At 54.1% G+C, this 25,728-nt stretch overlaps 1 protein-coding gene across 2 annotated transcripts in view; it reads right to left on the bottom strand.

Moving 5' to 3' along the window:
- The window catches only part of LOC309864201 (solute carrier family 22 member 1-like), a 30,562-nt gene extending 5,816 nt beyond the window's left edge, over window positions 1-24,746 (bottom strand). Inside the window, exons 1-9 of one of the 2 annotated variants that reach the window (XM_082729505.1) lie at window positions 21,909-24,746; window positions 17,326-17,429; window positions 15,384-15,538; window positions 13,930-14,098; window positions 12,542-12,656; window positions 12,008-12,114; window positions 9,011-9,225; window positions 7,934-8,038; window positions 6,179-6,287 (exon numbers count right to left, since the gene is read on the bottom strand). In XM_082729505.1, coding sequence (XP_082585631.1) covers window positions 6,179-6,287; window positions 7,934-8,038; window positions 9,011-9,225; window positions 12,008-12,114; window positions 12,542-12,656; window positions 13,930-14,098; window positions 15,384-15,538; window positions 17,326-17,429; window positions 21,909-22,319 — 1,490 coding nt within the window. In that variant the 5' untranslated portion in view covers window positions 22,320-24,746. The remainder of the gene's footprint in view (window positions 1-6,178; window positions 6,288-7,933; window positions 8,039-9,010; window positions 9,226-12,007; window positions 12,115-12,541; window positions 12,657-13,929; window positions 14,099-15,383; window positions 15,539-17,325; window positions 17,430-21,908) is intronic. The other variant, XM_082729506.1, reaches the window with a different exon arrangement.
- Between the last annotated feature and the right edge of the window lie 982 nt (window positions 24,747-25,728).

Raw genomic sequence — 25,728 nt, forward strand, 5'->3', positions numbered from 1 at the left:
AAGCTTTATTCTTCAGTACATTACTTTTAAGTCTCCATTATGCTCATTTGCATAATCTCTTTCTCCCTACAATTGTAATTATAAAAGTAGTGCATTGCATTTCCTTTCCAAACCCCGACCACTACCTCATCTTAGTTGGTTGTATCATTTCTTAGTGTTTGCCATTATATTTTTAAATATATTTATAACTTACTTTATCAGTGTTTAGTGATATGTTTTTTCTTAGCTGGAAATAGAGGAAATTATATGCAAAATTATCTATCCCTGTTTTATGGAAAGATTGTAATAACAACAGCAGATGTTGAATTTTATTAAATGCCCTTCACTATCTAAAGAGATAATAGTATAGCTTTAATTTATTAGCTCTATAAAAACTCTTTCAATATACTAGCATGAATTATACTATTGGATTTTTTAATATTGAACTGTCTTTGTGTTCCTGAATAACTCATCTTAGATATGATATATTATGATTTTAATGTCTCCACTATTCTCTTCTGATAATATGTTGTTTGGGATTTTAATCAATATTCACACATAATATTTGCCTATAGTTTCCTTATTTTCTTTATCTTTGTTGGTCTTTGATACCAATATTATTCTAGTTTTATTAAAATGTTTTTTGAAGGCACCTGGGTGGCTCAATCGGTTAAGTGTTTGCTTTTGGCTCAGGTCATGATCTCAGGGTCCTGGAATCAGGCCCCACACCGAGCTACCTGCTCGTTGAGGAGTCTGCTTCTCCCTTCCCCTCTACTGCTCCCCCTGCTTGTGCTCTCTCTCTCTGTCCAATAAATAAATAAAATCTTTAAATAAAATAAAATTTTTTTAAACCTTTCTCCTTGTTCTATAGTCTAGAACAATTTCAGTATTATTGGAGCTTTCTATGGATTAAGTGTTTTATAAACTCTCTGTGTGAGACCATTACGGATTTCCTCTTTATCATTGTTAAGGGACTTCCTTATCTTATTAAACACATTTTTGACCTAAATTCAACTTTGTCTGATAAGATTATGGGTCTTGCTATATTTTTTGTTTGCATTTACTGATAAGCTTTCATGCATTCTTTTCTTTTCAACCCTTGCAAAGAAAAGTTGTACTTCAGCTATGCAGCAAAGTGTTCAGTTTTGCTTTGTAACCAAAGAAGTTTCCTTTTGTCAATAGAGGAGTCGAGCCTCATTGTATTTGTTTAAATGTCAGAAGCACTTGGAATTAATTCTGTCATTAGCTTTTATACCATGTTCTTTATTGCTTCTAGTGTCTTCTTTTCAGTATGTGTTGGCTATGTGTATTTTTTTCTGATAATTTGGAAAGTTTGTATTTTTTAAACTGTATTTACACATATATATACATATATATATGTGTAAATACAGTTTAAAAAATGCAAAATACAAAAATACTATATATATAATATATATAATATATATAAATATATATATTATATTTATATAAATATTATATTTATATATATATAGTAACCTACATCAAATGTGGGGCTCAAATTCAGGACTCTGAGATCAAGAGTCATATAGTCATATAGTCTTCTGTCAGAGCTGGCCAGGGCCCTGGCCTGTTAACCTTTATAACTTTATTCAAATGTTAACCTTTATAGCTTTATATAATACACTTACTGCTCTATTCCTTTAGTCAGTATTCATTAACTTCCTATTATAGACAATTATAAAATTTATACATTTCCACTTCGTCCATCCTTCCATGCACTGCTTTCAGTACATCACACCACTGGTTTGGTGTTTGCCTTACCCTTTACATCTTTAAGTACACCTAAAGCACTACATAATTTACCAGATTTAAAAAAAAAAAAAATTTATCTATTTATTTGAGAAAGAGAGAGAGAACCCCCAGGCAAGCATGGCAGAGGGTAGAGGGAAAAGGGAGAAAGAGAATCTCAAACAGACTCCCCACTGAGCTTGGAGCCTGATGTGGGACTCGATCTCACAACCTTGATACCATGACCTGAGCCAAAAACAGAAGTCAGATGTTCAACCGGCTAAGCTACCCAGGCACCCATATCAGCTTTTAGTAATACGGCTTTTTCCAAGCTGGAAAAAGTATACTAAGGATACCACATACAGCATCCCTCTCCTTTCCCTTCCCTGTCTTCTAGCCTTTCTCTATCGTCAGATTTATGACATTTACCGCTGTTCTGTTGTCAAAATCACACTCACTTTAATCCCACATTCAATGATTATCAAGCTGATAATCAACTTGATACTCTCCTTATATCTGTGACTTACAGTTTTGGCCCAATAATGTAACTAGAATATTCTTTATCATTGTTCCTTCTGAGTCCATTTTTCTGTCACCCTGAGTGCCACTTCAAATCGTAGAGTCAAACCTTCTTTTATTTCCAGAAGTTTCTGTAAAGATTTTTATTTTCCCCCTTTGAATTTTTCTGTTTAGTTATTTCAGTTGTCTTCTTTGGGACATGTATGTGTGCGCGCATGTGTGCACGTGTGCTTGTGATCTCCAAGACTTTTAAACTTTGCTTATTTCACTTTCATTTTGCAGTTCTTCCTCCTACCTTGCCTTTCCCTCACTAGATCGGTTCTCCTTTGCACTGCTTTCAGATAGGTTTCCATTTCAATCGTCTTGTCCCATATTCCTTCAAGAACTTTAATCTCTGCTTTAAACTCTTATTTTATGCATATGACCGATTAATTAATATTGCATTTAATTGAGGTACGTGGGGCTACAATTTTCACCTCCATTGTGACAATATTTTCCCAGAGAGTATTCTTTATCTGTCATTTGCTTTTTCTGTTTCCTTTCTCCCTTTCTCTCATGATGTGTTTGTATAACTGGGTGAATTACTTTCTTATTATTCATCTTTTAATACTTGATTTCTTCCTGTATCAGCCCTTTCAGAAGAACTCATGGGGAGGGGCCAGATCATGTTCTAGGCTAGTAAATTCTCTGTTCAACCAGGGTTGTATGAGAACAGGTGCTTCCACATCTCCCACTCCCAGTCTACAGGGGTCGGCGGTGCAGAATCCCCACCACACAGTCTCTCTCCTCCACCTGCCTTGCAGCCTGCTGTTGTCCCCAAGGCCCCTGCAGCTTCTCTCCTGGACTCACTCTCCCTGCTTCACCTTCAGCCTCCTAGTGTTCGGGGAATGAATCCTCTGCCTCCGGCCCCTATACCCATCCTGTTACTGTAAACAGAGGCTCGTGGGTTATACCCTCCCAGGTATGCTCCCTACTTTGGAAAACTGCTGCCTTGTCCCAGAGTTACTGTCATGGTGTGCATCCCTGGAATCTTCCAGACCCTCTGAAATCTCACTGCATTAGGCAGCCCCTCTTCTCACACTTGTCTTTCAGGGCCATCCTCATTGCAAAGCTGGAATTTGCAGGGTTTTAAAAATTTTCATTCTTCTGATAACTTCAGTGTGCTGTCCAAGAGGAGAAAGAAAAGGCACCATTGTTTTTTGTTATTATTTTAAGAAACTGTGTCTTAAAAAAGTAAAAAATTGAATAACCACACAGAAGCTGGAAGAAGTGAGAACTAGGTCCCTGATGTAAAAGTCATGGGGTTGTGGGGCTTGATTCATTCAGTCGCTCTAGAAGTACTTAGTGACCCCTTAGCACAATTGGAGACCGGGTGCAGAGGCACAGAGATGTATGGCACGTCGCCCCTTTACTCAGGGAACTCATTCCATACTGAGGAGACGAAAAGGAGAGACCGTTCTCAACACAAGGCAGTGCCTATTGAAACCAAAAGAATGTTCTTGACAATATGTGCTATAGTTAAAAGGAGACTATTGTTCACTTCTAATACCTCCTGTGAATAAGAAGCACATTCAAAATGGCTTTGATAATTTTTTGACTTTGGAGTCCTTGTAATAAAGTAACTGAAATAATCTTCTTTTTCTAATGACTTAGATTCGATTCTGTTGAAAATATCAGAACTTTCATGAAAGTCTTCTTGCTGTGTGTGTGTGTAGGTCATGGTAAAAGTCAGTTCTCAATGTCTGGCTTCTGTTCCCAGTTACCAAGAATCTTCATCACAGAGTCTCTGTGCAAATGGTCCAGGGCTCCTTGAGATGGGCTGCTTGGCCTTCTTCCACGTAGGAGCAGGCCCTCAGGACCTTTGACAGTTTATACTTTCAGTCTGTCCCTTGGGTCTGGTGGCCTTGACAATGGAATTGTTCGGCCCAGCTATTTTAGACTCTGGGCTCAGGACAGTCAAATGTAGATGTTCTCTTTAATTTGCCTTCATCTCTTTGCACTCCATCCAAGCAACCTCTTACAGATGAGAGTAGAAGACGGTCTTTTAATGAAGGACAGATGGGGAAGAGGAGAGCACATCAGAGCCACGCTCGGGTCTTCTGGCTGACTGAGGGGCTCAGCTGCATAGCTAAGAGACTGAGGACCTGGAATAGTTCTGAGAAACCGCTGGCATGATGGCACGGGAAACAGGAAACCATACAGACAGAAAAAAAGGGTTTCAGGAAACATACCACATTCTAAAGAAGGTCAGAATTGGAACTTTAAAGCAGTTAATTACTTTTACAATAAAAATCATGTTCACTTAAAGCTGAGTCTCCTAAAACACAGATGGCAGTAAATACATACAAAGATGCTCGACATTGTCAGTGATGAGACAGATGTAAATTAAAGTCACAATAATACCACTACCTCCCAGAATGATTTACACAATAAAAAAAAAAAAAACTGACAACACCGAGTGCTGATGGAGCTGTAGAGCAGCCAGAACTCTCCCCACAGCTGGTGGAACACGAGATGGCCCGTGTCAGCGGGAAATTTTGGAAAATGTCCTGACAGCTCCTCATACATTTAAACACGCACCCTATGAACCACTCCGAAGTTTTTTCCCAAGATATATGAAAATGGATATATATGAAGATATATATCCACTCCAAGACCCATACCTGAATGTTTCTGAGCAGCTAGATTAGAATCACTCCAGACTGGAAACAGTGAGTGCCAATAAACCGGCGAATGGCTAAGGAAATCGTGATGCATCATTTCCACACTGGGACGCCGCTCCACACTCAGAGGGAACAGGGCATGCGTGGACGCCTGCAAGCCCGTGGGTGGCCTCCGTCACGCTAAGTGAAAGGGGGCGGGCACAAAAGGCTACGAGGCCATGTTCCTTCATTTACATAATAACATTCTGGAAAAGGGGAAACCGAAGGGAGAAAGATGCTTGCCAGGTGCTGGGGATGGGAAGGCGCGGACTGACTGCAAAGGGACCTGAGGAAGCCTTTGGAGGCGGTGGCAATGTCCCCGTAGCGACTGTGTGGCAGATGAATAAATACATATACAATCAAAACTCAGCAAACTGCGTGTGACAGTGAATTTTGGTCTAAACCAAAACCAAAGATGACTTTACACAGTACATCTCCTAGGCCTGGGGCACCTGCGTGACTCCGTCGGTTTAGCGTCTGACTCTTGATTTCGGCTCAGGTCATGATCTCAGGGTCGTGGGATTGAGCCCCCCCTCCCCACCCACAGGGCTTGGAGCTCAGCAAGGAGTCGGCTTGAGATTCTTTCTCTCCCTCTGCCCCTCCCCACCTTCTCAAATAAATAAATAAATCTTTTTAAATTACGATGAGTCTTCTAGGCCTGTTGCTACATTTACAGAAAAGCATTCTGTCGTCCCAGGAAGAGCCCACCGTCGAGGTCAGAAGGATGCCCTGCCACTTTCTGGCTCTGTGCCTCTTGCAAGTGCTCTTTCCTTCTCTAAAACCCAACTTCCTCATCTGTAAAATGGGCGTAACAGTGACATTAAGGGCGAAGATGTCTAGAAATGTTTTATGTGTCATCGTACAGTCAGAGCTCTGAGCACATTATGTCTACAGGTGTCTGCATGGCTGTGGACTGAGGCAGGAGCTGGAGCTGAGGGCTAGGCTGAAAGCCGGTCTCACACTCCCCGATCTCCATGCAGACGCTTATTCTCCAGGGCTTGCCCGCTGCACACTCCCTTCCAAGTTCCCATTTCATGTTCTCTCCTGTAATTAGCCGTTGGCCTTCTCTCTAATGCCCACCCCCCAACTCAGTGTCCAAACGGATTAACCTCTAGGGGAGCCTTGAGCAACGGTCTTGGAAGTGCTGGTCCTCGCTGAGCCTGGCCAGTGCCCAGCTAGGTCAGTGGCAACCCCACCACACTCCCCTACCCCCCGCTTTGTGCACCCACCTGATGAACGTGGGGTACAGCTCGGCGTTCACCAGGCACACCAGCTGGAACACGATGGTGATTCCCATGCGGCCAAAACAAGCCACTGTGATGTTTAGCCAGTGTAGATCTGGACAGGAAACACACAGAGGTGGGGAACGCACATGGGGACTGGGCCCATGACTGCCCCGCCTTGAGGAGCCCCATTAGGAAGCTTGGACTCCAGAGCTGGAAGAGCCGGAAAGAGTGCCCTGTCTAACCCTTTCATTTTGGGGTAAGAAAACTGAGTCCTGCAAGGTTGCAGAACCTGATGGTGACACAGGAGGGAGGCTCCTTTGCGCAGAGGAAAGAACGTATGTTTTGGATCTCAGTTCTGCCTCCTGTCAGCCACGTGACCTACCTCTTTGGGCCTTGGTTTCTTCAGCTGTAAAATGGGAACAGTGATAGCCAGCCTACAAGCTATTACGGGACTTTGAGATGACCAATGTGAAACGTCCACCATGACTGCTCCAGAAACGTTGGCTTCTTAATTACCATGCAGTAGTGTCTCTGCCAGGGCCTGACACAGGAGGGCCACAGAAACCCAGCCCCTCGGCCGGCAGCCCTGGAGCTGAGGGACCGGATTTCTAACCCTCAATCTAGCCTTCACTTCCAAACACATTGTCTTAAAGGAAACACCTTTCAGGATAGTCTCAGACTCAAGCACTGGGGAAGCAAACCCTTGCTGCATCTTAGCAGACGGCTGTGGGGCTCTTCACTCCACGAGGGTTCGGGAAGCCCTCCCCCTACTGAGGACCGATCAAGGAATTGGGCCCCATCACTGGCTCCACCTGGGTTACTCCACACATTAACAAGCAAGTGGCTTCCAGGACATGCCAGGGGACTCATTAAAGCCTCTGGGGTCACAGACATCATGTCTTCTTGACCCCTGTCCCCGGATACTGGCCGTTCACGGAGGACATGCTCGTTTTACTCCACCAGCGTGAGGGTCCCCGGAGAGAGGACACAGTGGCCTTAGGAACGAGCTCCCCACTGGGTCTAACTCAGTCTCCCAGCCCCCCGCTGTTCACCACCTTGTGGTGGGAGCCAAGCCAGATCATGGATACCCCCAGCCTCCCAAAGAGAAAAGAAGAGGAAGTTCACTCAGGCAGGATCTACAGGGAGGGCCTTGCGTACACACTCTGGGGTCTTTAATCAGGTGTGAGCAGCTCCGCTGTCCTGTTTCCCATCGGCGCTGGGGGCACCTCTCCCTCCCCAGGGGGACCGTGGGGAGCATCCCTGCCCAAAGCCCCCAGTGCTTCCTTCCACATGGGGGACACCGTCCAAGGCTGCCTGCTGCTGACGCCCGCGTCTGACCCCAGGCCCCGCCCTGCTCTCCCAATTTCAGGCACAGGCTCCTGGCTGCTCCTTGACCTTGACTGCTCAGCCCGCCCCTCCGCCGTGATCCTCCCGCTTCCACCGTCCTGCCCGGAAGCACCTTCCCCAGATGGTGACATGGGTCCTTCCCCTCCTTCAGGTCTCCCAAGGCCGCCTCTGACCACTGCACAAAGGATTAACGCCCACCATGCTTCACCTGCACTTTTTCCCTCTAGAACCTGAACTCTGTGAAGCAAGAACGTTCTCTGCTTTGCTCATGGCTGTGATCCCAGGGTCGAGATGTGTGCTGGCCACACAGAAGGTACTTGTAGTATTTCCTGGGAGGGAGGGCGTGTTTATCATCTCACGTGACAAGGACTCGGTAGAGGCACGTGGAGAGGGTGGGGCTGGGGGAGAGACCTTGGCAGTGGGGGATGGGACCAGAGAGCTCGGTGCCTGGGTTCCGTCCTGATGATAACTGACCATCTGAGGTCTTGGCTTCCTTCTCTGCCCCCATTGCAGTTGCTTAAAAACAAACAGAAAACTTCCCGTTTGTCTTTGCAGAATTCCAGAAATAGGAAAATGGGGAAGATGGTGGAGACGATCTATTCCAGTCGGACTCTGCCCCTCCCTGTCCGCGCTGTTCTCTCCATGCCAGGAGGAAGAAGAAAACGGAGTCGTCTTTTTATTTTCAGCCTGATCCATGCAGCCTGGTTCTTGAGAAAACCGTTTTCAGGAAACACGTCCCGCAATACCCTCTCTGTAAAAGCTTACCGAAGCCACTCATTTAACCCACAAGGGCAAAGCACAAGCAATACAAACTGAGGAAATGGCAAATCTGCTTTGGGCTTCTTCAGCCACCTCCCCAAACGTAACGAATAGGAAAGGCGGTTGGTGTACACTCAAACCGAAACCGACCAAAGTCACTCTGCTTCGGATTATGCTGGGTGGTAAGGACGATGGACGAAAACATACACCCGCCAGAGAGGCTGGGTCAAAAAGACTGGCAATACCCAGTGTTGGCAAGGGTGTAGACCAGTTGGAACGCTCAGGCATCGTCGGTGGGAGTGTGCGTTGGTCCAGCTGTTTTGGAAACCTGCCTGCATCCACTTCGAGCTGCATATATAGCACACCTGACCCGGCAAACGCACTCACAGATTTGTACCTGGGGGAAAGGAGAGTCTAGACCCATGAAGAGATGTGTGTCCGAGTGTTCGCTGCAGCTTATACCCCAGGAGGCAGACGCTGAAAACCACACAGGTGTCACAGTCAACGGTGGGACAGGAAGTAGCACGACACTTGTCATTTACTCGTCATGTGTACGTTATACCAATTTAAAATTAAAACACACACACACACACACACACACACAGCTAAAGACTAGGGTAACCCTGACTTTGTCTTTGTTCTCATTCGAGGGGCATATGCAGGGGCCGAAACACTGTTCCACGGTTCGATAATACGATCATCCAGAGAATGAGGGAGCACCCGACTCACCGTGGGAGATAAAGATCATGACGGCGCAGGCTGCTCCCGCCACCAGATTGGACACCACCAACGGGCGGATGAGGCCAAAGCGGTCAATGGTGGTGAGGATGATGAAGGCCGCCGGGAATTCAACCAGAGCCGAGTACAGGAAGTCCAGGTGGAGGTTCCCGCCCGTGGCGCCCACGTGCATGATGAGGCCCTGGTAGAGGACGGAGCTCGTGAACCTGAGCACAGAGGAGAAGCAGAGGCTCAGACCGAGGCTCCTGTCTGTGGGATGGGGGAGGGTTCGGAGTCTGGCCTCCAGAGAGGAACAGGTTTCGCTCCATCTAGAACGTCCTGGAGAGACATGAAATTCAGGAAGGGCGTCCTAGACGGGCCATCCGTGAGAGGCTCTCTCGGGATTGATGTGATGTCATGACTTCTGGGGTACAACCCCATGTCCTAGAGTCAGCAAACGAGGACCCTGAGGCCACGGCAGCTATAGAGGGATGGGCAGAGGGTACCAGGAGTGAGCAGGTCCAGCGATCAGACGCTGTATGAGCTGTGTGATCTTGAGGAACTTAACTAAGCCCTGTCTGCCTCAGTTCCCTCATCAGTCTTCTGAGAACACTCAGCACAGTCCCATCCTGTCCCAGCACCCAGATTCAGCCAGAGCAGCCTTTCCCAGTGGGAAGCCCCTTGTTCTACCCTGACAAAGGGTCAGCAGGCTTGTTCTGACCACAGATGTGTAAGACTTAGCGGCCAGCCCGCATTTGAGAGGCTGAGTCCTCCTCCAGGGGCCCCCACAGATCAGGTTTGCCCTCCACAGAACGGTGACAAAAGGCGCATGGATGAGCGATTTCTCTCCACAACCCTCTCTTCACCCCTTCCCTGTCCCACACTGAGAGCCTGGAGTGATTCCTGGGACCTAGAAAGCACTCGCTAATGATGAGCGATTACTGGTGTCATCATCGTCATCGTCCCAAGGTCAAGTCCACAGAGCACAGCAGAGCAGACGCCAGCCAAGTCTTTCCCGCGGCACAGTGGTGCTGCTCTCTCCTCCACCCTGCAGCCCGCCGCAGGACCCCTCCATCTGTAACCCGCCGCAGGGAGGAATAGCAGGGGTACTGAATACGGCTCAGACACCGATACGGACTAGCTAATTCACTCCAGAAGGTTTTAGAGAGTCCGTGGTTTGTTTTTTGGTGACATTGCGTAATTTTGGAGGATAGAAACATTTGGTCATTTATTGGTATTTACAGAATGAGAAGAGATTTTGGTTGATAAGAAGTTGCGCTCTTGTCCCAGCATGTAAATTGCCTCTTGGCTCTAAAACAGATCACAACTGATATTTCTATCAATATACTCCCTCGTTTTATACAACTGCACACCAAGAAACATTGTGATGCTCTTGCTTCTAGTCCCGAATCATTCCTAACTTCCGAGGGGCTCACCATGCCCTCCCTTTGTCCCAGTTAAGTGGGAAGAGTCACCTATTACCAATAGATTGCTTTAAGAGAAAGCAACGTATTAGCTTGGTTTTCCAGTCAAAAACCAGTTAGCAAGTGTGCAGTGCTGCCATCTTTTGGCAGAGCCCATGTATTGCATGTACATGTTAAAACCGCCGTCCGCGGGTCTAGACACATTCTAAAAAGCCCTTTACACAAATTATCTCACGAAGCTGCCAACATGCCGGCGAGGGAGGTGCTGCCGTGATCCCCATTTGCTGATGAGGAAGCTGAGCCATAGAGAAATGGGAGCTGTCTGGAGTCACGGGGCCGGAAAGGGCTGGGAGGGAAGCAGCAGGTGGAGGGAAGGCCGGTGGGGGGGGGGGGGGGTCCAGGGTGGGCTCAGGGCAGGCCATGGAAAGGGATTTGGTTTTATCCTCAGGGGGTTAGGAAGCCAGCGGAGGGTGTAGACAGGGGAGTTCTGCAGAGCAGAATGTGCAGGGGGGTGGGTGCAGGAGTGTGAGAGCTGAGGGGCCAAAGCACACCTCTCCCCACTCCCCCCTGGAGCAGAGTGCATTAGGGGACTGCAGTGCGGGCAGTGAGTGGAAAGGGAAGGGGGGGGACAGAAGCGCACCAGGCAGCTGGGTGTTTGCAGAGGCTCCTGGGACCATCGTGCGGCTGGCTGCAGGCCTCTGGGGCCAGCACAGGGACACGCATGTGACTGGTAGGGGCAAAGGGAGCGCACGGTCAGCCTGGCTGGCGCCTCTTGCTCCATGGATGGTTTCTATGGAACTGTGGTTATTCACGCGACCTTCAGCGAATATCTGCAAGGTCACCCTGTGCCAGGCATCACACTACTAGCTTGGACCTTTGTTCTAGTAAAAGCTTCCTGGAAGCAGAAACGATTGTACAAGGAGCAGAGTGGCTCCAGATGAAGGGGGAGCCCCAGGGGTTGGGGGAGTGACTGCTGAGAACCACCCACGTCAAGGACAAAGAACCACCCATGTCAAGGACAAGGATGTCCTCTGAAGGAGCAGGGTGGGGGACTGCAAGAGAGCCGCCCGAAGAGGGGTGCAGACCCTGGGCGTGGGTCAGGGTACGTGGGTGAGGTCCTGTGTGTGAGGGGGTTTTGTAATCAGTGGGCGATAAAGGCACAGCCCTGCCCACGCAGGGTCTCTAAAGTGCCAAGATGTGAGGAAGGGCTCTGCTTCTTTGGAAGCACCGACAGCCACTGAAGCCTCACGCATTTCCATTGACAACAGACAAGTCAAGACACGTCTGTTCCCAGAAGACAGAGCCGTGAGAGGGGCGGCAAGCCTGGGACCCTCCATCATAGTTCACTCATCCTGCCGCTGACCCCTCCCACGTCACATGCTCTTCTCGCTGGAATGCTGTCTTTGCCTCATTACTCCATCCTCAAGGGAGAAATCAAGATGTCTTTCTACGAGCGCACTGACTGCTTGTAATTCACTTAAAAACTCCTTTTCCGCCCGCATTGCTCCACTGCCTTTAACTCAGACCCCAGGGCTCGGGCAAGCATCCTGATTCCGCGCGGGGGAAGGCCCAGAAGGTCCCTTACCACAGGTACATCAGAATAAGGGTGTGCTTCCTCAGGTGTGGCGTGCTGAACAGGTCTGCAAAAGAGGGGCTCAGCTTTTCGGTGACATCCTCTTCGAGAGAGAGCATCTAGGAGGGAGTAAGAGCATCAGTGGCGTCCAAGCTCAGGGGAGCAGAAGAAGCCCTCAGAGCCACCCCCATTCCTGTGCTCATCACCCCAAGTTCTTCCAGGGCCTTCCCGCTCCTCAAGGCAGCCCCAGAAGCATTTTCTAAATCACCCGGCGCACCTGGGTGGCTCAGTGGGTTAAGCCTCTGCCTTCAGCTCAGGTCATGATCTCAGGGCGCTGGGATCGAGCCCCATGTCAGGCTCCCTGCGCAGGGGGGAGTCTGCTTCTCCCTCTCCCACTGCCCCTACCTCCGCTGGTGCCCGCCCCTTCTTGCTCACTCTCTCTCTCTCAAATAAATAAATAAAATCTCTAAAAAAATAAGTAAATAAATAAATCATAAACCCAACCCAAGGCTCAGTGATATGAGAAACCCCTTGCTACTTTGTCACCTTGAGATCAGGGAGAGGCGATTTCCCGTTCTTCTGGGCAATGTGGTCGATTATCTTTATCACTTGAGTGTTTCTCTTCTGTGACAACAGCCACCGGGGAGACTCGGGCACGCACCTGCGGACACAGATCGTCACCACGTGTGGGCACCTCCAGAGTGCACCTGACGCGAAGGCCTGTTTGGAGCGAGGGCACGGCTCTGAGAAACCGACCCTCCTCACTTCGGGACTGTAATTCCTCAAGCAGCTAGTGGACGAGGCTCTGGGGTCATCCCGGACCAGCCCAGGATCCACAAAGGAGCCCTGTGGGTGGGTCCCTCACACTCTCAGTGCCACCTGCTCAGATTTAGGGGCAAAAAGGGAACGGCTGCTTTTCTCTGTGGCCTTCATTTCACGGGGCAGGGGTCCCTTTCTCTGCAAGCCACTGGCCGCCCTCCTCCCCCTGGAAACTCCTGGTACAGATCCATGCTCCGTGGGCTCCCTGACCCTTGTGGGACAGCAGGGGGTCTCTGCATCATACAAGGGCAGTTGAACAGGTGCCAAAATATCTCCCAAACCACATAAATAAATAGTATATGGTCATTTCAAAAACTGGGTAAGGATGTTACAACGTGAAGATTGGGAATCTCTGGCATGAGGTCTTCTGGAAACGCTCAGGCTGAGGCCCATGCTGCGGGGCCAGCGAGACTCAGCCTGGGCATCCCGCCCGTCCGGGGAGCCCCGGATTTCACCCTGATGGGGAGAGAGCAGACTCGTCCCGGCCACAGGTATACGGCTCCTGGCGGCGAGCCCTGCTTTAGAGACTCGGTCTACTTTGGCACTACCCACGGTAATTTGTCCTTGGAATGGTGATGGGGGGGTGCAAGGGTGAGATATTTCTCTCCACAGCCCTCTGCACACCCCTTCCCTGCCCCACAAACAAAACTCAGAACTCACCTGTCCAGCTGTCTGTGCCTTGGGACCCTGCCAAAGGCTGTCCACTAGGAAGATTGATACGTCATGGGACTGGTTTGTCTCACAGTGGCTTCATGCACACATTCCCCAGGAGCTCTCACGCATTCATTCATTATTCATTCATTCATTCAATGACAGCAAACACCTGCTCTGTGGCTAGGTGGCTTCTTATCTGACTTGAAGCGTTGTCCCTCTCTCTAGGGGGATGCAAATTCGAAGTGTTTCTGTTTGAGGATTGCTCCCCCATGTAATGGGGCCATCCTGTAATATTAGAACACCCCAAATGGCACAAAGGGCGGGAGTAGCCCTATGCCTGAGTGACAGGTCACCACTGGAGGATGGCCCACGTGGCCCCCGAGGTCACCGGGCAGTTGGAGTTCACCGAGCGTGGTCCCGGGGATGGAGAGAGTGCAGGGCCCCGTGGAGGACCCGCGTACCAGTAGTAGAGCAGGAGGAGGAAGGTGGGCAGGGAGGTGGCCAGCTGGAGCCGCCGCCAGTGAGGGATGACGTAGGCCAGCCCGGAGAGCAGCACGAGCCCCACCGTGAAGGCCGTCTGGTAGAGGATGGCCACCATTCGCCGGTAGCCCAGGCCCACGAACTCTGTGACTGAAACAGGACATGGGTCACCATCAGGGCTCCTGTGCTCCCCGTGGCCTCCTGCCCTCCGGGCGAACCCCCGCACCTTGCCCACCTCCCCCTGCCTGACCCCAGCCCCTTCCCCTCGTCCGCGGATGCTCCCCAGCTCAAGCCTGGCTGTCAGTCCCCGCTTCTCTCCAGCGTGTTCTTTTTTAATCCCCCCTTTTACCGTCTATACTGTCCTTCGGGTGCTTTAGGGCTCAGTTTGCCTGAACACGGGCCCTGCCTCCTCCCCAGAGCTTTGCTCCGACAGGCTCCAGACCGAGCTGCGACATTTCTCATGGCCCCGGGACTGTAATTCACTTAACAAGCATCTCTGGGTGCCCACCAGGGACCCGGCACCTCCCCAAGCGTCCGGGGCGTGTCCTCAGCCCCCACAGCAGAGTCGTGCCCTCACCACCCCACGTCTTCATGAGAGAGGGCAGAGGGTGCACCCAGCAAATGAGCAAATGCCAGGCCAGAACGCACTTTGTGCCCCCGGGGGGTGGAAAGTTAACTGGTAGGAGGCATCGGGCGCTGGCGAGTGAAGGGATCTCCGTGTCTCAGAGAGCAAAGCAGGGGTGAACCACACGGGGGAATTCCAGGCAGAGGCAACTGAGGAGGATCTCCAGGAAGCGGTCGGACCTGCGGCCATCCTGGGGGCCCCGCACAGAGGCTGGCCTGGGCCGCATGAGGAGGAGAGCCTGTGCCCAGAGCGGCAACATGTTCCCACGCCCACAGCTGAGCTGAGACAAGGGACCCACGTGGAGGTGAAGCGATGGTGTTGGCCTGGGCCCCAGGGCGGGGACAGAGAAGAGATGGTGGCCCCAGGTGTGCTGTGAAAGGAAAGCCAGCGGCAGGACCCCTGAGGGGCCAGAAGCAGGAGGAGAGAAGCGGGGGCCGTGCTGACCGCCAGACAGTGGCCTGGGGCGGGGGTCTGAGGTGGAGCAGTTTTGGGGACGGGGAGGACAAAGTCCTGGGTCCTGCCACACGGAGGGGAGAAGAGAAGCCAGTAAGGGCGAGCAGTGAGTCAGCAGCAGAGGCCCCGGGAGTCTGTGACCCACAAGCCTTCTGGGGAAGGGAGAGGGGAGGTGGGGGAAGGGGGGAAGGGGGGAGGGAGGCCGTCCCCACGTAGTGCCCTGCCCGGTGACACAGGCTGCCACGCACAGTTTGTCTAGACCCCGCCAGCGAACCCTCTGCCCCTAAATCCCCCTCCACCTTTGGCTCCATCAGCTTCCACGCGCCCGGTGGGAAGGCATCCCGGCGGGACACTTACTCAGGATGTAGCCGGACGTCCAGCTGCCCTTGCTGACCAGCCCCTGCAGCAGGCGGAGGAGCAGCAGAGACGGGTAGTCCGGCGCCACGGCCGTGAGGACGCCCAGGACAGCACCGACCAGGGTGGTGGCCAAGAGACAGAATTTTCGGCCAAACCTTCAGAGGCGAGGAGACAGGGCAGCGGGGGTGAGTGTTGAGTATTTGGGGTCCGATGGGCACCAAGTGACAGCGAGGGTCTTGATCGGAAAGCATGTGTCACTGTGTCCTGAGGGACTGTCACTGTGTCTGAGCCAAGGGCCCAAATGTGTGGTCCTCAGGGACCAGCGGCCCCTTTGAGGTTCATTAACTCACTGTAAGGAGGAAGCCAGGATCCGGATGCTCTCCGGCGTGTGGCATCTCAGCCAGGGAGGGTTGCGGGCTGCTCCCCTGGGGGCTCTGCAGGTCCCCACATGTGCCCCGCTCGTCGCCTGGCAGACTGCGTCATTATTAACATGCCAGCCTTATCAGGGCCTCAAAAACTTTTCTGGGAGAATATTCCGTTCTCACGGTAGAGCGATTGAGGATTGTTTCCCTTTCTTTTCTTCATGAATGAAACGGGCAAATCACTTGCTAAGTCTTCCTCCCCGGTAGGGAGCGTCATGGACTCCATCCTTCCAACCTGATCCCACACTCCAGCGGCGACTCGAGGAAGCAGCGGGCCAACCTCTGTGGTCACACGCCCGACCCGGTCGCTACCCCCACATCTCCCCACCCTGCAACCTCGGCGTTCCCCGCCCCCTGCCTCCTAGACTCCAGCCCGGGCCCAAATCCCCGACTCCTTGCCCCTCGCCTCCAGCCCCATGCTCCGGCCCAGCACGGCCCCCACCAGCGAGCCAACATCCGCATCCCGCACTAATGTGGAAACCTCCGGTCGGACGCTCACACCCGTCACCCCCAAACAGTCAGAACTAATGTCGTCCGCGTCCACCTCCATCTCTCCTGCTGTGCCTCCGACCAAAGGCTGCTCCACCGGCTCCCCGGGCACCCAGCCCTTCCACGGCCCCGTGGGTTCCTCAAGCCCTCCGTGGTGTGGTCACCCCCGTCCTGGACCCTTTGCCTGTCCCCGTCCCTCCCACCGCACTTGCCTTACAGGGTTGTCCACACACCCACACTCTCCTTCCTCCTCTCTCGCTTCTCCTCAGCCTTCCCCTGACACCATCCTTGACCCTGATAGGCGCGGGGTGCCTTGTCCGCAGATCTGGGCACGCCTCCCCGTCAGGCCAGTCCCGTCTTGCGTTCTAGCGCTCCGCACTATGCTGGGACAGTGGGTGTCTTTCTACCTCCCTGTCGTTTCTGCTACATCTCCTTTGCCAGCAACTCCTTCCCGAACAACCTCTGTACGCTTCGCTGCTTATCTCAAGCACAGCTGACAGCTTTAGATACCAGCTCCTGCGGACAAATCCCAGATGTTTATCTCTAGCACAAACCGGACAAATCCCAGATGTTTATCTCTAGCACAAACCGCTCTTCTGAGCACAACTCACGTACCCAGCTCCCTATGTGGTATGTTTTCTTTGCCTCCTGGGCTACGCTTAGCACAGGACCAAACTCGGGATGGCTCCCCACCCCCTCCGCCACAATTGAAGCCTTTTTCAAACCCCCTCTGTCCCTACCCTCACCTCACCCAACTGCTGCATGTGTATACCTTGCCTTTGTCCCGTCTTCTCTCAGCCCACCACCCAACTATACAATATGCATGAGTTTGGGCCCCCCAAGTCCATCCTGAATCCCCACCCTTACTCCATCTTGCTACCCTACCCCTCTCCAAAGCTCTAGCTACCAGGTCTCTCTCCCTCAGCATCTGCGGTGGGTTTCAACCAGCCAGACGCTCCCACCACTGTCCCCTGCGATGCATTCTCCTCACGGCATCGCCACTGCGTTCAGTCGGCTTGGCCTTTACGTACCTGTCTGCAATGTAGCCGACACCCAGAGAGCCCAGGAAGAAGCCCAGGTTCACGCAGGACTGAAAGAGGTCCACCTTCCAAGAGTTGTCACACACCAGGTTAAACTGCGGGTCATGCCGTGGTCGGAGGGGCCGGAAACACAAGACGGTTTGTAAGTCCAAGTGTCCCTTCTGTCTTCTCTCCAGACAAAATCAGTGTTTACCCCGAAGTGTGATAGACCCAAGGGTTTCTCATCATTTTTTTCTTACCACATTTTCATAAGACAAATTTCAGGTTTCCCGTGAATCTAACCTGCTACGCTATATCCCTAGTATCATTGTTTTACCCTCACCACTGTCCAGAGTTTTGACCTTGCCGTCAGTTATTGAAAGACAACATGGCCAGCAGATGAGTCTTCTAAAAAGAAGTATAACACAGCAATTTCCTCAAGACAGAAATATAGCCAAATATATTGAACACGTTTCTCAGAACTGGTCAAAAGCCCTCGATTAAGTGCCTGTTAATTATATATTTCATTATCTGAGGTCCACCGATGGTCCTGGAGATTCTGTCATGGGGGGTGTGGCCATGAGTGGCCCCGGGAGGGGCTGAGCAAAGACACTCGGGCAAGAAGCCAGGCTTGGTGGGAGCAGTGTGGGCGCTGGGGTCCTGTGCTTGGGACCCAGGGTGGCCAGAAACTCAGAGGGAGCATCGCGCCTGGAGCCAGCGAGGGGAGGGACAGCAGGAGGGAGCCAGGGGCAAAGGCAGGACAGACCCCCCCTGGGGAAGGGCTCTGTTGAGTTTTAGGGGAAGCCGCACCACAGGGGGCACACACCTGGGCACTGAGAAGCCCTCACCAACCCCGAGAGGAGGAGGAGGAGGAGGACGCACCTCCTCACTGGGGCGCAGAAAAGGTAGAAGCAAGGTGTGCGGCGCCACGGCTGGGGCCCTCACGTCGTCCCCGTTCTTGGCACAGCCCTGGGGCACACCCTTCCTCTCTCCCTGTCTCTGTCCTGCTTCAGATTCATGGCTCCCCCTACCAGATGACACGCTGGGCGATGTGTGACGGTAAGAAAGTCACTTCGCCACTGTTCCCAGTCTGAGCCGTGCGTATTGCGCCTGTCCTGTCCCACTCACAGAGCTGGTGTGAGCACACAGGAGGAGGAGTCCTGTGAACAGGGTTTAGGTAAATAACAAACACTTTACCCTCTAGAATAGAGGTTTGACTATACCCCACTGCCTGCAAATATTTCAGGTGCTGGTTAAAGCCAACCCCTTCCCCCCACCTCCAGTCCTGGGCCCTGGGGTCGACCATTAAGGGCCCCGGGGCTCTGGGCTCCGTCAGCCTGGGGGTCCCTCTGACTGGCTGCTTACTTCCTTGACATGAGCACTTTTCGATATAAAATCTGGGTAGCACTCTGAGTCACCACTTGACTTTCAGCAAAGAATCCCAAGCCTGTCCTGTGGCCTGCCACCTGCACCTCAGGGTTGGCTCCTGGGAGTGGCTCAGCTCTGGGAGGCCCCACAGGCTACCACTCAGCACCGTGGGCATTCCCTCTGCCAAACCCAAACATTCTCTCCCTTCAGCTGAAAGCACAGCATCCCCGCAGAGCCTCTGCTGTCTTCCGTCGTCCCGGCCTGCTGGGGGCCTGCCGTTGGGAAACAAAGGAGCAGATCGCTCTTGGGTGTTATCTGGCCATCCCAGGCTCTGCCTCTCCAACCACCCAACTGTCTTCTCGTAGCCTCTACCCACCTGTCCAAGACCACATCCCGCTTACACTGCATTGGGCACCAGTTTGTGTCTTTTGTTCTAATCCTCATCATGCGTGTGTCTGTAAGGTGTCCCTGCCCCCCTTTCTCAGACGGCCAGGGTGCCATCTTGTTCCCCAGACTGTACAGAAGCCACAGTGCTCATGGAGTCGGAGGAAGGGGCATCTGGTCTTGCCTGTGGAGATCTGTGCCCCCACGAGGCTCAGGGTCTGTGTCTAGGGTCACCTCCCATGCCTCGTGCCCCCCTCAGCTCACACCCAACCACTGCCCCCCAGCACATTTGTGCCTACCAGGAAGACGGACCCAGCCCCCAGGAAAGCCTAGGGTGGTGCGGAGTGGGGGACACTGGATGGGTCGCTGCTCCCACTGGGGTTCCGCCCGGGCTAGGGCCTGGGGTCTCAGACACAGTCTGTGTTCTCCAAGCTCGTCTGATCATGAGAATCCCCCAGAGTCTTGTCAGAACACAGACGGCTGTAAATCCGGTCTCAGCAGATCTCAGGCCAGAAGCCAGGAGATCTCTAGGATGAGACGTGTTTGGGAACGGTGACAGAGCCCTCCCGTGACCTGGGGCTGAGCCCTTTCTCCGGCCCACACTCACAGGCCAGGGAAGACGGAGCTAACCAGCCAGAAGGGGGGCCCCAGCCCACTGGGGGCTGCAGCTGGAAGGGCAGGGGACTCAGAAGTCAGGGAACGTGCACGTTCCTTCCCCAGACGGAGCCCCAGGCCCCACCCCGAGCTCGGGAGGGCAGCGCCGCTGGATGTGCAAACAGGCTGCTTCAGCGTCCCCCCTCAAGCAGGTTCCAACGTCCAAGGCGAGGCTGAGTTAAAGATTATTCCTGCAGAAAGGGATCTCGAAGGCAAAGCCCTGAGAATAAGCAGCAGCGCAGGAAGAGAAACAGAGGCGAAGGCGGGTTTAAAGGCGTGGGGGGGGGGGGGTTGCCGAGGGCTCCTGCCGTCACCCACCCTAGAGCCCCCGCGCCCCCTGCCTCCAGCACCCCCCCCCCCACCGCCTGGCACACGGCACACTCTGTGAATGAGAGTGCCAGGGGCCCCTCAGTCCTTGCCAGTGCTTAGATCTAGGGTCCCCTGGGAGCCCAGCCGGGCTGCCACAGACTGTCACTGTTTCTGGAGCTCTTTCAGTCCCCTTGCGTCTGACCCTGCCCCTCCCACCGCCCCTCTGTGTCCGCTGCCCCACCCCTCCTGGCCACCACCCTGCTGGGCTCCTCCGCAGCCCCAACCCCTCCTTCTCCTGTGGTCCAGGCTCAGGCTCAGTGGCCCTGCTCACCCCCCTCCCACCAAGAGCCCTCAGGCAAGTTGGGGCCCGTCCCTCCAGCCCAGGACAGGCCTGTGTCTCTTCTGGGGACACACCCCACATCCAGACAGACAGTTCCCAAAGTCCCGCTAGGACTGTCTTGCTCCTCTGCAGAAACCAGACCGAACTTCCTCGTCTGGTGTGAAGGCAGAGTCGCCAGGCTTAGGAAAGAAAATCCAGGGTGTCTGGTACAATCTGAATTTCAGATAAACAACACTTTTTTTTTTTTTTAGTGTAAGTGCGTCTTCGTGCAATATTCCTGCCTCAGTTATCAGCATCAAACACTGTAACATCTGGGACATAATTATCTTTAAAAATTGTTTATCATTTATCTGAAATTCAAATTTAACGCAGTGTCCTACATTTTTTCTGACAACTTTCCATAAGGACTCTGCCCTCCGGCGGAGAGGGAGGGGTCACCACCCTTCACCCCCACACTCCTCCCCAGAGCCCTGAAATCGAATCAGTGTTGACAGCTCATTGTCCCCGAATTAACACATGCTGTCACCAGAGGAACCCTTGGAAACCAGGTGTTCATGTGTTTTCACATAAAGCAAGTCACACCAGCACCTGTTCCTCCTGAAGGGAAACTCCCGTTCCGTCCCCTTCCCAGTCCGACGCCCCCAGCAGGGACCTGATCAGGCCAGAGGAGAGGACACAGCCCCTTCCTCCAGTAAGAACCTTGGCTGTGTTGACGCCAAAACCACTCAGTTACCTCCGGTTTCAGGTAAGCACCCAAACCAAACTTTGGCCAACAGAGCACCTCTGCATAGCTTCTGGTCTGTGGCTTCAACAACCAACCACGATACCAATTTCCAAGGGCCCATGCTTGGCAACACTTTCAAAAAGATCCACAAAGGAAAAAAAATAAAATCTGGTGGCCTTTGACTAAAATATTCTCGAGGCACAACACAGAAAAGACCCACTGCACTCTGCAAGGGAGGCCCTTTGACCCCATGACCCCCTCCTGCAGGCCAGGAGCGGGTCCGCCACCCACAGCTGAACCCACTGACCCTGTCGCAAGAGGATATACCTGTACCTCCGTGACGCTGGGTAACATCCTCAGGATGCCCAGTGGATCTGGGGCACGGCCGGGACTGAAACAGTCTGACTCGGGCTTCCAAACCACCCCAGCGGGCCCGTAGCTGTCACACGAGTGAAGGTGGGGGCCCCACCATTCTAACGGCACCCCAAGTGAATTCTACAGGCTCTTGGAGAAGCCAGTGGGGCAGAAAGAAGAGGAAGCTGTCTCCCCGTAGACCCGTGTTCAACAATCCAGTCTGGCTTACAAAGGGCTCCCCGACCTCCACCTGCCCCTCTCGCGCCCAGTGTCCATAGGGGACCAGACGGCGGAAGGACGCAGAGTGGCCAGAGCACAGAGCCAGAAGTGTCCTAAGTGCTCAGTGGTTAGAACCCTCCTCCCTCTGACCTGATGTGAAACCGAACCCCCTAGGATTTGTTGTGTGCTTCCTCCCTGCTCCTAAAACCCACCTGCTCCCCCAGACCCGGGGCCTGTCCTTACCTCGGTCACGATGGACAAGCCGGGCGTGTCGTACACCCAGCCGTGCCGACAGGGCCCCAGCGGCAGGTGACTCCTATTGGCGGCCAGGCTGGCCAGCGGGTCCACGCAGCTGAGGTCGCTCCGGTTCCAGTCCACCTCGTAGCTGCGGCAGTGGCGGGGGAAGGCCTCGCCGGCAGCCCCCGGGCCGGGCACCGTGTAGTTCAGCTCCTCCGCCAGGCTCCAGCCGCATCGCCGGCTCAGCTCGGCCACCCCGGGGCTCAGGCAGCGGTGATCCGGGGTGAAAGCCAGGAAGACGATGCCCACGTAGATGGGGGCGAAGGCAGCGGACAGCAGGCACAGGGTCAGGAAAGCTTGCTTCTGGAACCAGCCAAACTCGCCGACCTGCTCCAGAACATCATCCACGGTGAGCATAACGGGACCAACAGCTTCATCGCCTTGGCCAGACTGCGCAGACTGCCCGGACGGCCGGGGTCAAGGTCCCGTGCGCACTTCTGGGCCGTGGGCTGGTTGGAGAGCACACCCCCGTCCGAGCACACTCGGCCTGGAAGCCGACCAACTGGGTGCAGTCTTTCACCCCCGCGGCCTGTGGCGGGCAAGGGAGGAAGGCAGGAGCGTGACCGGCCACATGGCTTGGCTGGGAAGCAAGTCAACTAGGCAGAGGTTCGAATTCTCTGGAGTCAGACGGGAGAGGGAGAGGCCCCTGGGTAACCCGCCCTCCTCCACCCCCCACCCCCACCCCCAGGTCTCTGCAGGGCTCCTCCAGAGAGATTACCTGGTCAAACACTTCTTTTTATAAACCCCCTCCCCCAATCAAAGACCGCAAACTGACCCCGGACAGCAGCAGAGTCTGCATAATCAGGCAGCTCGCACTCCCACTCGCTTGCCGGTCTGAGGCCCCCACGCGGAGCCCCCACCCCTGCTGTGCCCCTGGTCACGGGCCTCCCTCTGCTGGGCACGGGTCCCATTTGCTGCTGAGGACCCTGCAGGCTGGCATCCTGTGGGAAAGGGAGCAGTGAACAAGCACAGGCCAGAGACCCAGCTGTCAGCCAGGTGAACCCTCGACGGCCGGTGACAAGGGCCATCGACCGCCCGTTCAGGGCTCCAACATGGGTTCTCGAACCCCTCACAATGGCCTTTGCGGGAAGTGCTATCCCTCTCTCCACTGCACAGCTGGGAAAACAGGGCCAGGCTTAGGGAGCCAGCGGCAACTTCCCAAGTTCACACCGTCATTGAACTTGAACCTTGCTCTGCTCTGGAGCAACATGCCTTAATTTATTAACCTGCCCTCGGTTCGGCAACTCATGCGTTAGCGCTTTCGCTCCCTCGACAAAAACCTGCAGAATCCCTCTGCGTCTCAAACAGCACCAGGCCCTGGGACATGGAGACAAGCAGCCCCTACCCCCACGCGGCTCCAGTTTGGGGGGGCATAGACTCGCAAAGGGACGGCTCAGGCAGAGGGCTCTAGGGGAGCCCCCCAAGCCGGCCCCTCAGCCTTGCTGTGCCCCTTACCTCTAGTGGGTTGACAGCATGGTGGGGCTGGACGGCGGCAGGGGGTTGGACAAGCAGAAGGTGAGGAAAGGCAGGAAGGGTGTGGCGGGCAGGGAGGGGAAGGTGGCCCCTGATGACCCTGCCTCCTGGTGCTCACCTCCTGAGACTGGCTTGTCCCCGTGAAATTCCGCAAACGTGGCCACACTCTCGTGGGATTACATCATGCCCAGTGGAACAGCCACCCTGCTGGGCGCCCACTGCTGGCTTTGCTGGAGCGCCTGGCCCTGTGGGGGAGTCCACAGGGACATGGGGCACCCCGGCCGACGGAGACCCTCAGGCCTACAGAAGAGGGACTATATGGGCTCAGAAGCGGGTCTTTCCCCTCACCGTGGAGGGTCCAGCTGCACTGCGGCCGCCCTCCTGCCCCCCAGAAACCGGAGACAAGTGTGCGTGGCCTTCTGCGGCTAGTGTCGTGGCCATGTGGCTGCGCAGCAGTACAGGGGAGCGACACCGTGGGCTCCTGGGAGCAGCGTCTTTGCTGTGGGCGGCGCCACGGGCTGAACGGGGAAGCATCCTGTGGCTGCTTTCTGGCTGGCCGGTCCTTCAGCCTGGGCACGTGGTGCGAAGGAGCCAGGGCCCCCAAACAAGCCCATTCCCCCATATCCTCACCCGGACATGGGACAGCCCGCTTCCCAGAACCCTGTGCGACTCCACCAGTATCATCACCTGATCATTTCCTGGGCAGCTCCCAGCTGCTGGCTTGTAAGACCACCCGATACGTGGGATGCTGGGTCCAGGGGGCCATCTAGGCACAGGGCGGGACTCCAGGAGCCTCGAGTGGAGCTGCTGACAGAGGACATCAACGTGCTGTCAGACAGGAAATACCTTCTCCGGGCCCCCATCTTCGCCCTGGGAGGACACAGACCAGGACAGGTCGCTCCTCCTGCACCCACGAGAGGCAGGTAGTGGTGCTCCCGGTGCCAGGGGTGCCCTTGTGTTTCTGGACTCTGGGCACTGGGAGCCAGCCTCCAGCCCAGCGCTATCCCGGGTGCTTTGGAACAAAGCAGGGACCACCTCAGGGGGTTGCGGCTCTGAAGTCCCCCTGCCACCTGGGGCTGCTGCCAGAGGGCGGAGCCTGGCTGGGAGGGCAGGAAGGAGGAGGGCGGGGGCAAACCTCCCCCCATCCCCCCCGGGCAGGACCTCCCACGCTCCCAGCGGAAAGGCAGTTCTTCCTACTGGCGTGAGATCACAGGGAATGTGTCCAGGTCTCTGCCCCGGTTCCTGGCACAGAACTCCTGAAACTCTTGTAGTTTCCTGGGTGACAGGCATGTCCTTCGTTCTAATGAGGTGACTCCAGATGGCTCCTGGATGGTTCCTGGTCATGGGACTGACCATGCCATGCACAGAAGTTTGGAACTTTCAGGCCATCCCTGTTCTCTTGAGTAGAGCTCACGGTCCCCGTCAAGCCTACATGACGAAGCCTCTCTAAGAGCCCCAGGCGTGCGGGGCCTGGAGAGCAGCCCGGCTGGTGAACACGGGAAGGAGGGCGCGCCCCGCCCCACGGCTGCAGACGCTCCTGGGCCTCGGAACCTCCCAGGCCTGGCCCTGCCTAGCTCTGGGTCTGGCTCTTCCGCTGTTCCTTTGTCATATCCTTCTGTAAACGGGTAAATCTAACTGTGTCCCTGAGTCCTGCAAGCCGGGTTGGCAAACTGGCGGGGAACAGGTCACAGAACCCCGATTTGCAACCAAGTCGGCCAGAATTATGGGTCACCTGGGGACCGAGATTTGCAATTGGCATCCGAAGTAGGGGACAGTCTCATGGGACCGAGCCCTTCTCCTGGGGGGACGGATGCAAGCAGAGTTGCTGGGTGTGAGGGGACATCCCACACGTTCGGTGACCAGAAGCGAAATATCCAGGCTGAGTAGCAAGGGGACACACAGGAGAGAGGAGAGCTGGGTCTTCCCTCCACAGGAAGAAAAACAAGTGGCTTTTTGTAACACAAATGTACTGGCTCCCCTCACACAGGTCATCTGCCGCGGAAGAAGCTGGGAGCAAAGGGCCTGCTTTCAACACATCCTGCAGCGGAAGCACCTCCCCAGTGTCCACTTTCAGGGGAGAAAGCAGCCTCCCTGGGTCTCCGTCTGGGCAGGGGCCTAGCATGCCCTCTCTTGCTCAGACCAGGCCCCTCCCCGTCCCATCTCCCAGTACCTGATTCAGATGCATGGAGGGGAGGCCAGGGACCCCTCAGGGATCAGAATCACAACAGCAGGGAGAAGCAAGCAACAGAGGACCACAACCAACCACCGTGCCCCCCACCCCGTGGGCGGGCCT

The sequence above is a fragment of the Mustela nivalis genome, assembly GCF_964662115.1.
Source record: "Mustela nivalis genome assembly, chromosome: 5".
Classification (NCBI taxonomy): domain Eukaryota; kingdom Metazoa; phylum Chordata; class Mammalia; order Carnivora; family Mustelidae; genus Mustela; species Mustela nivalis.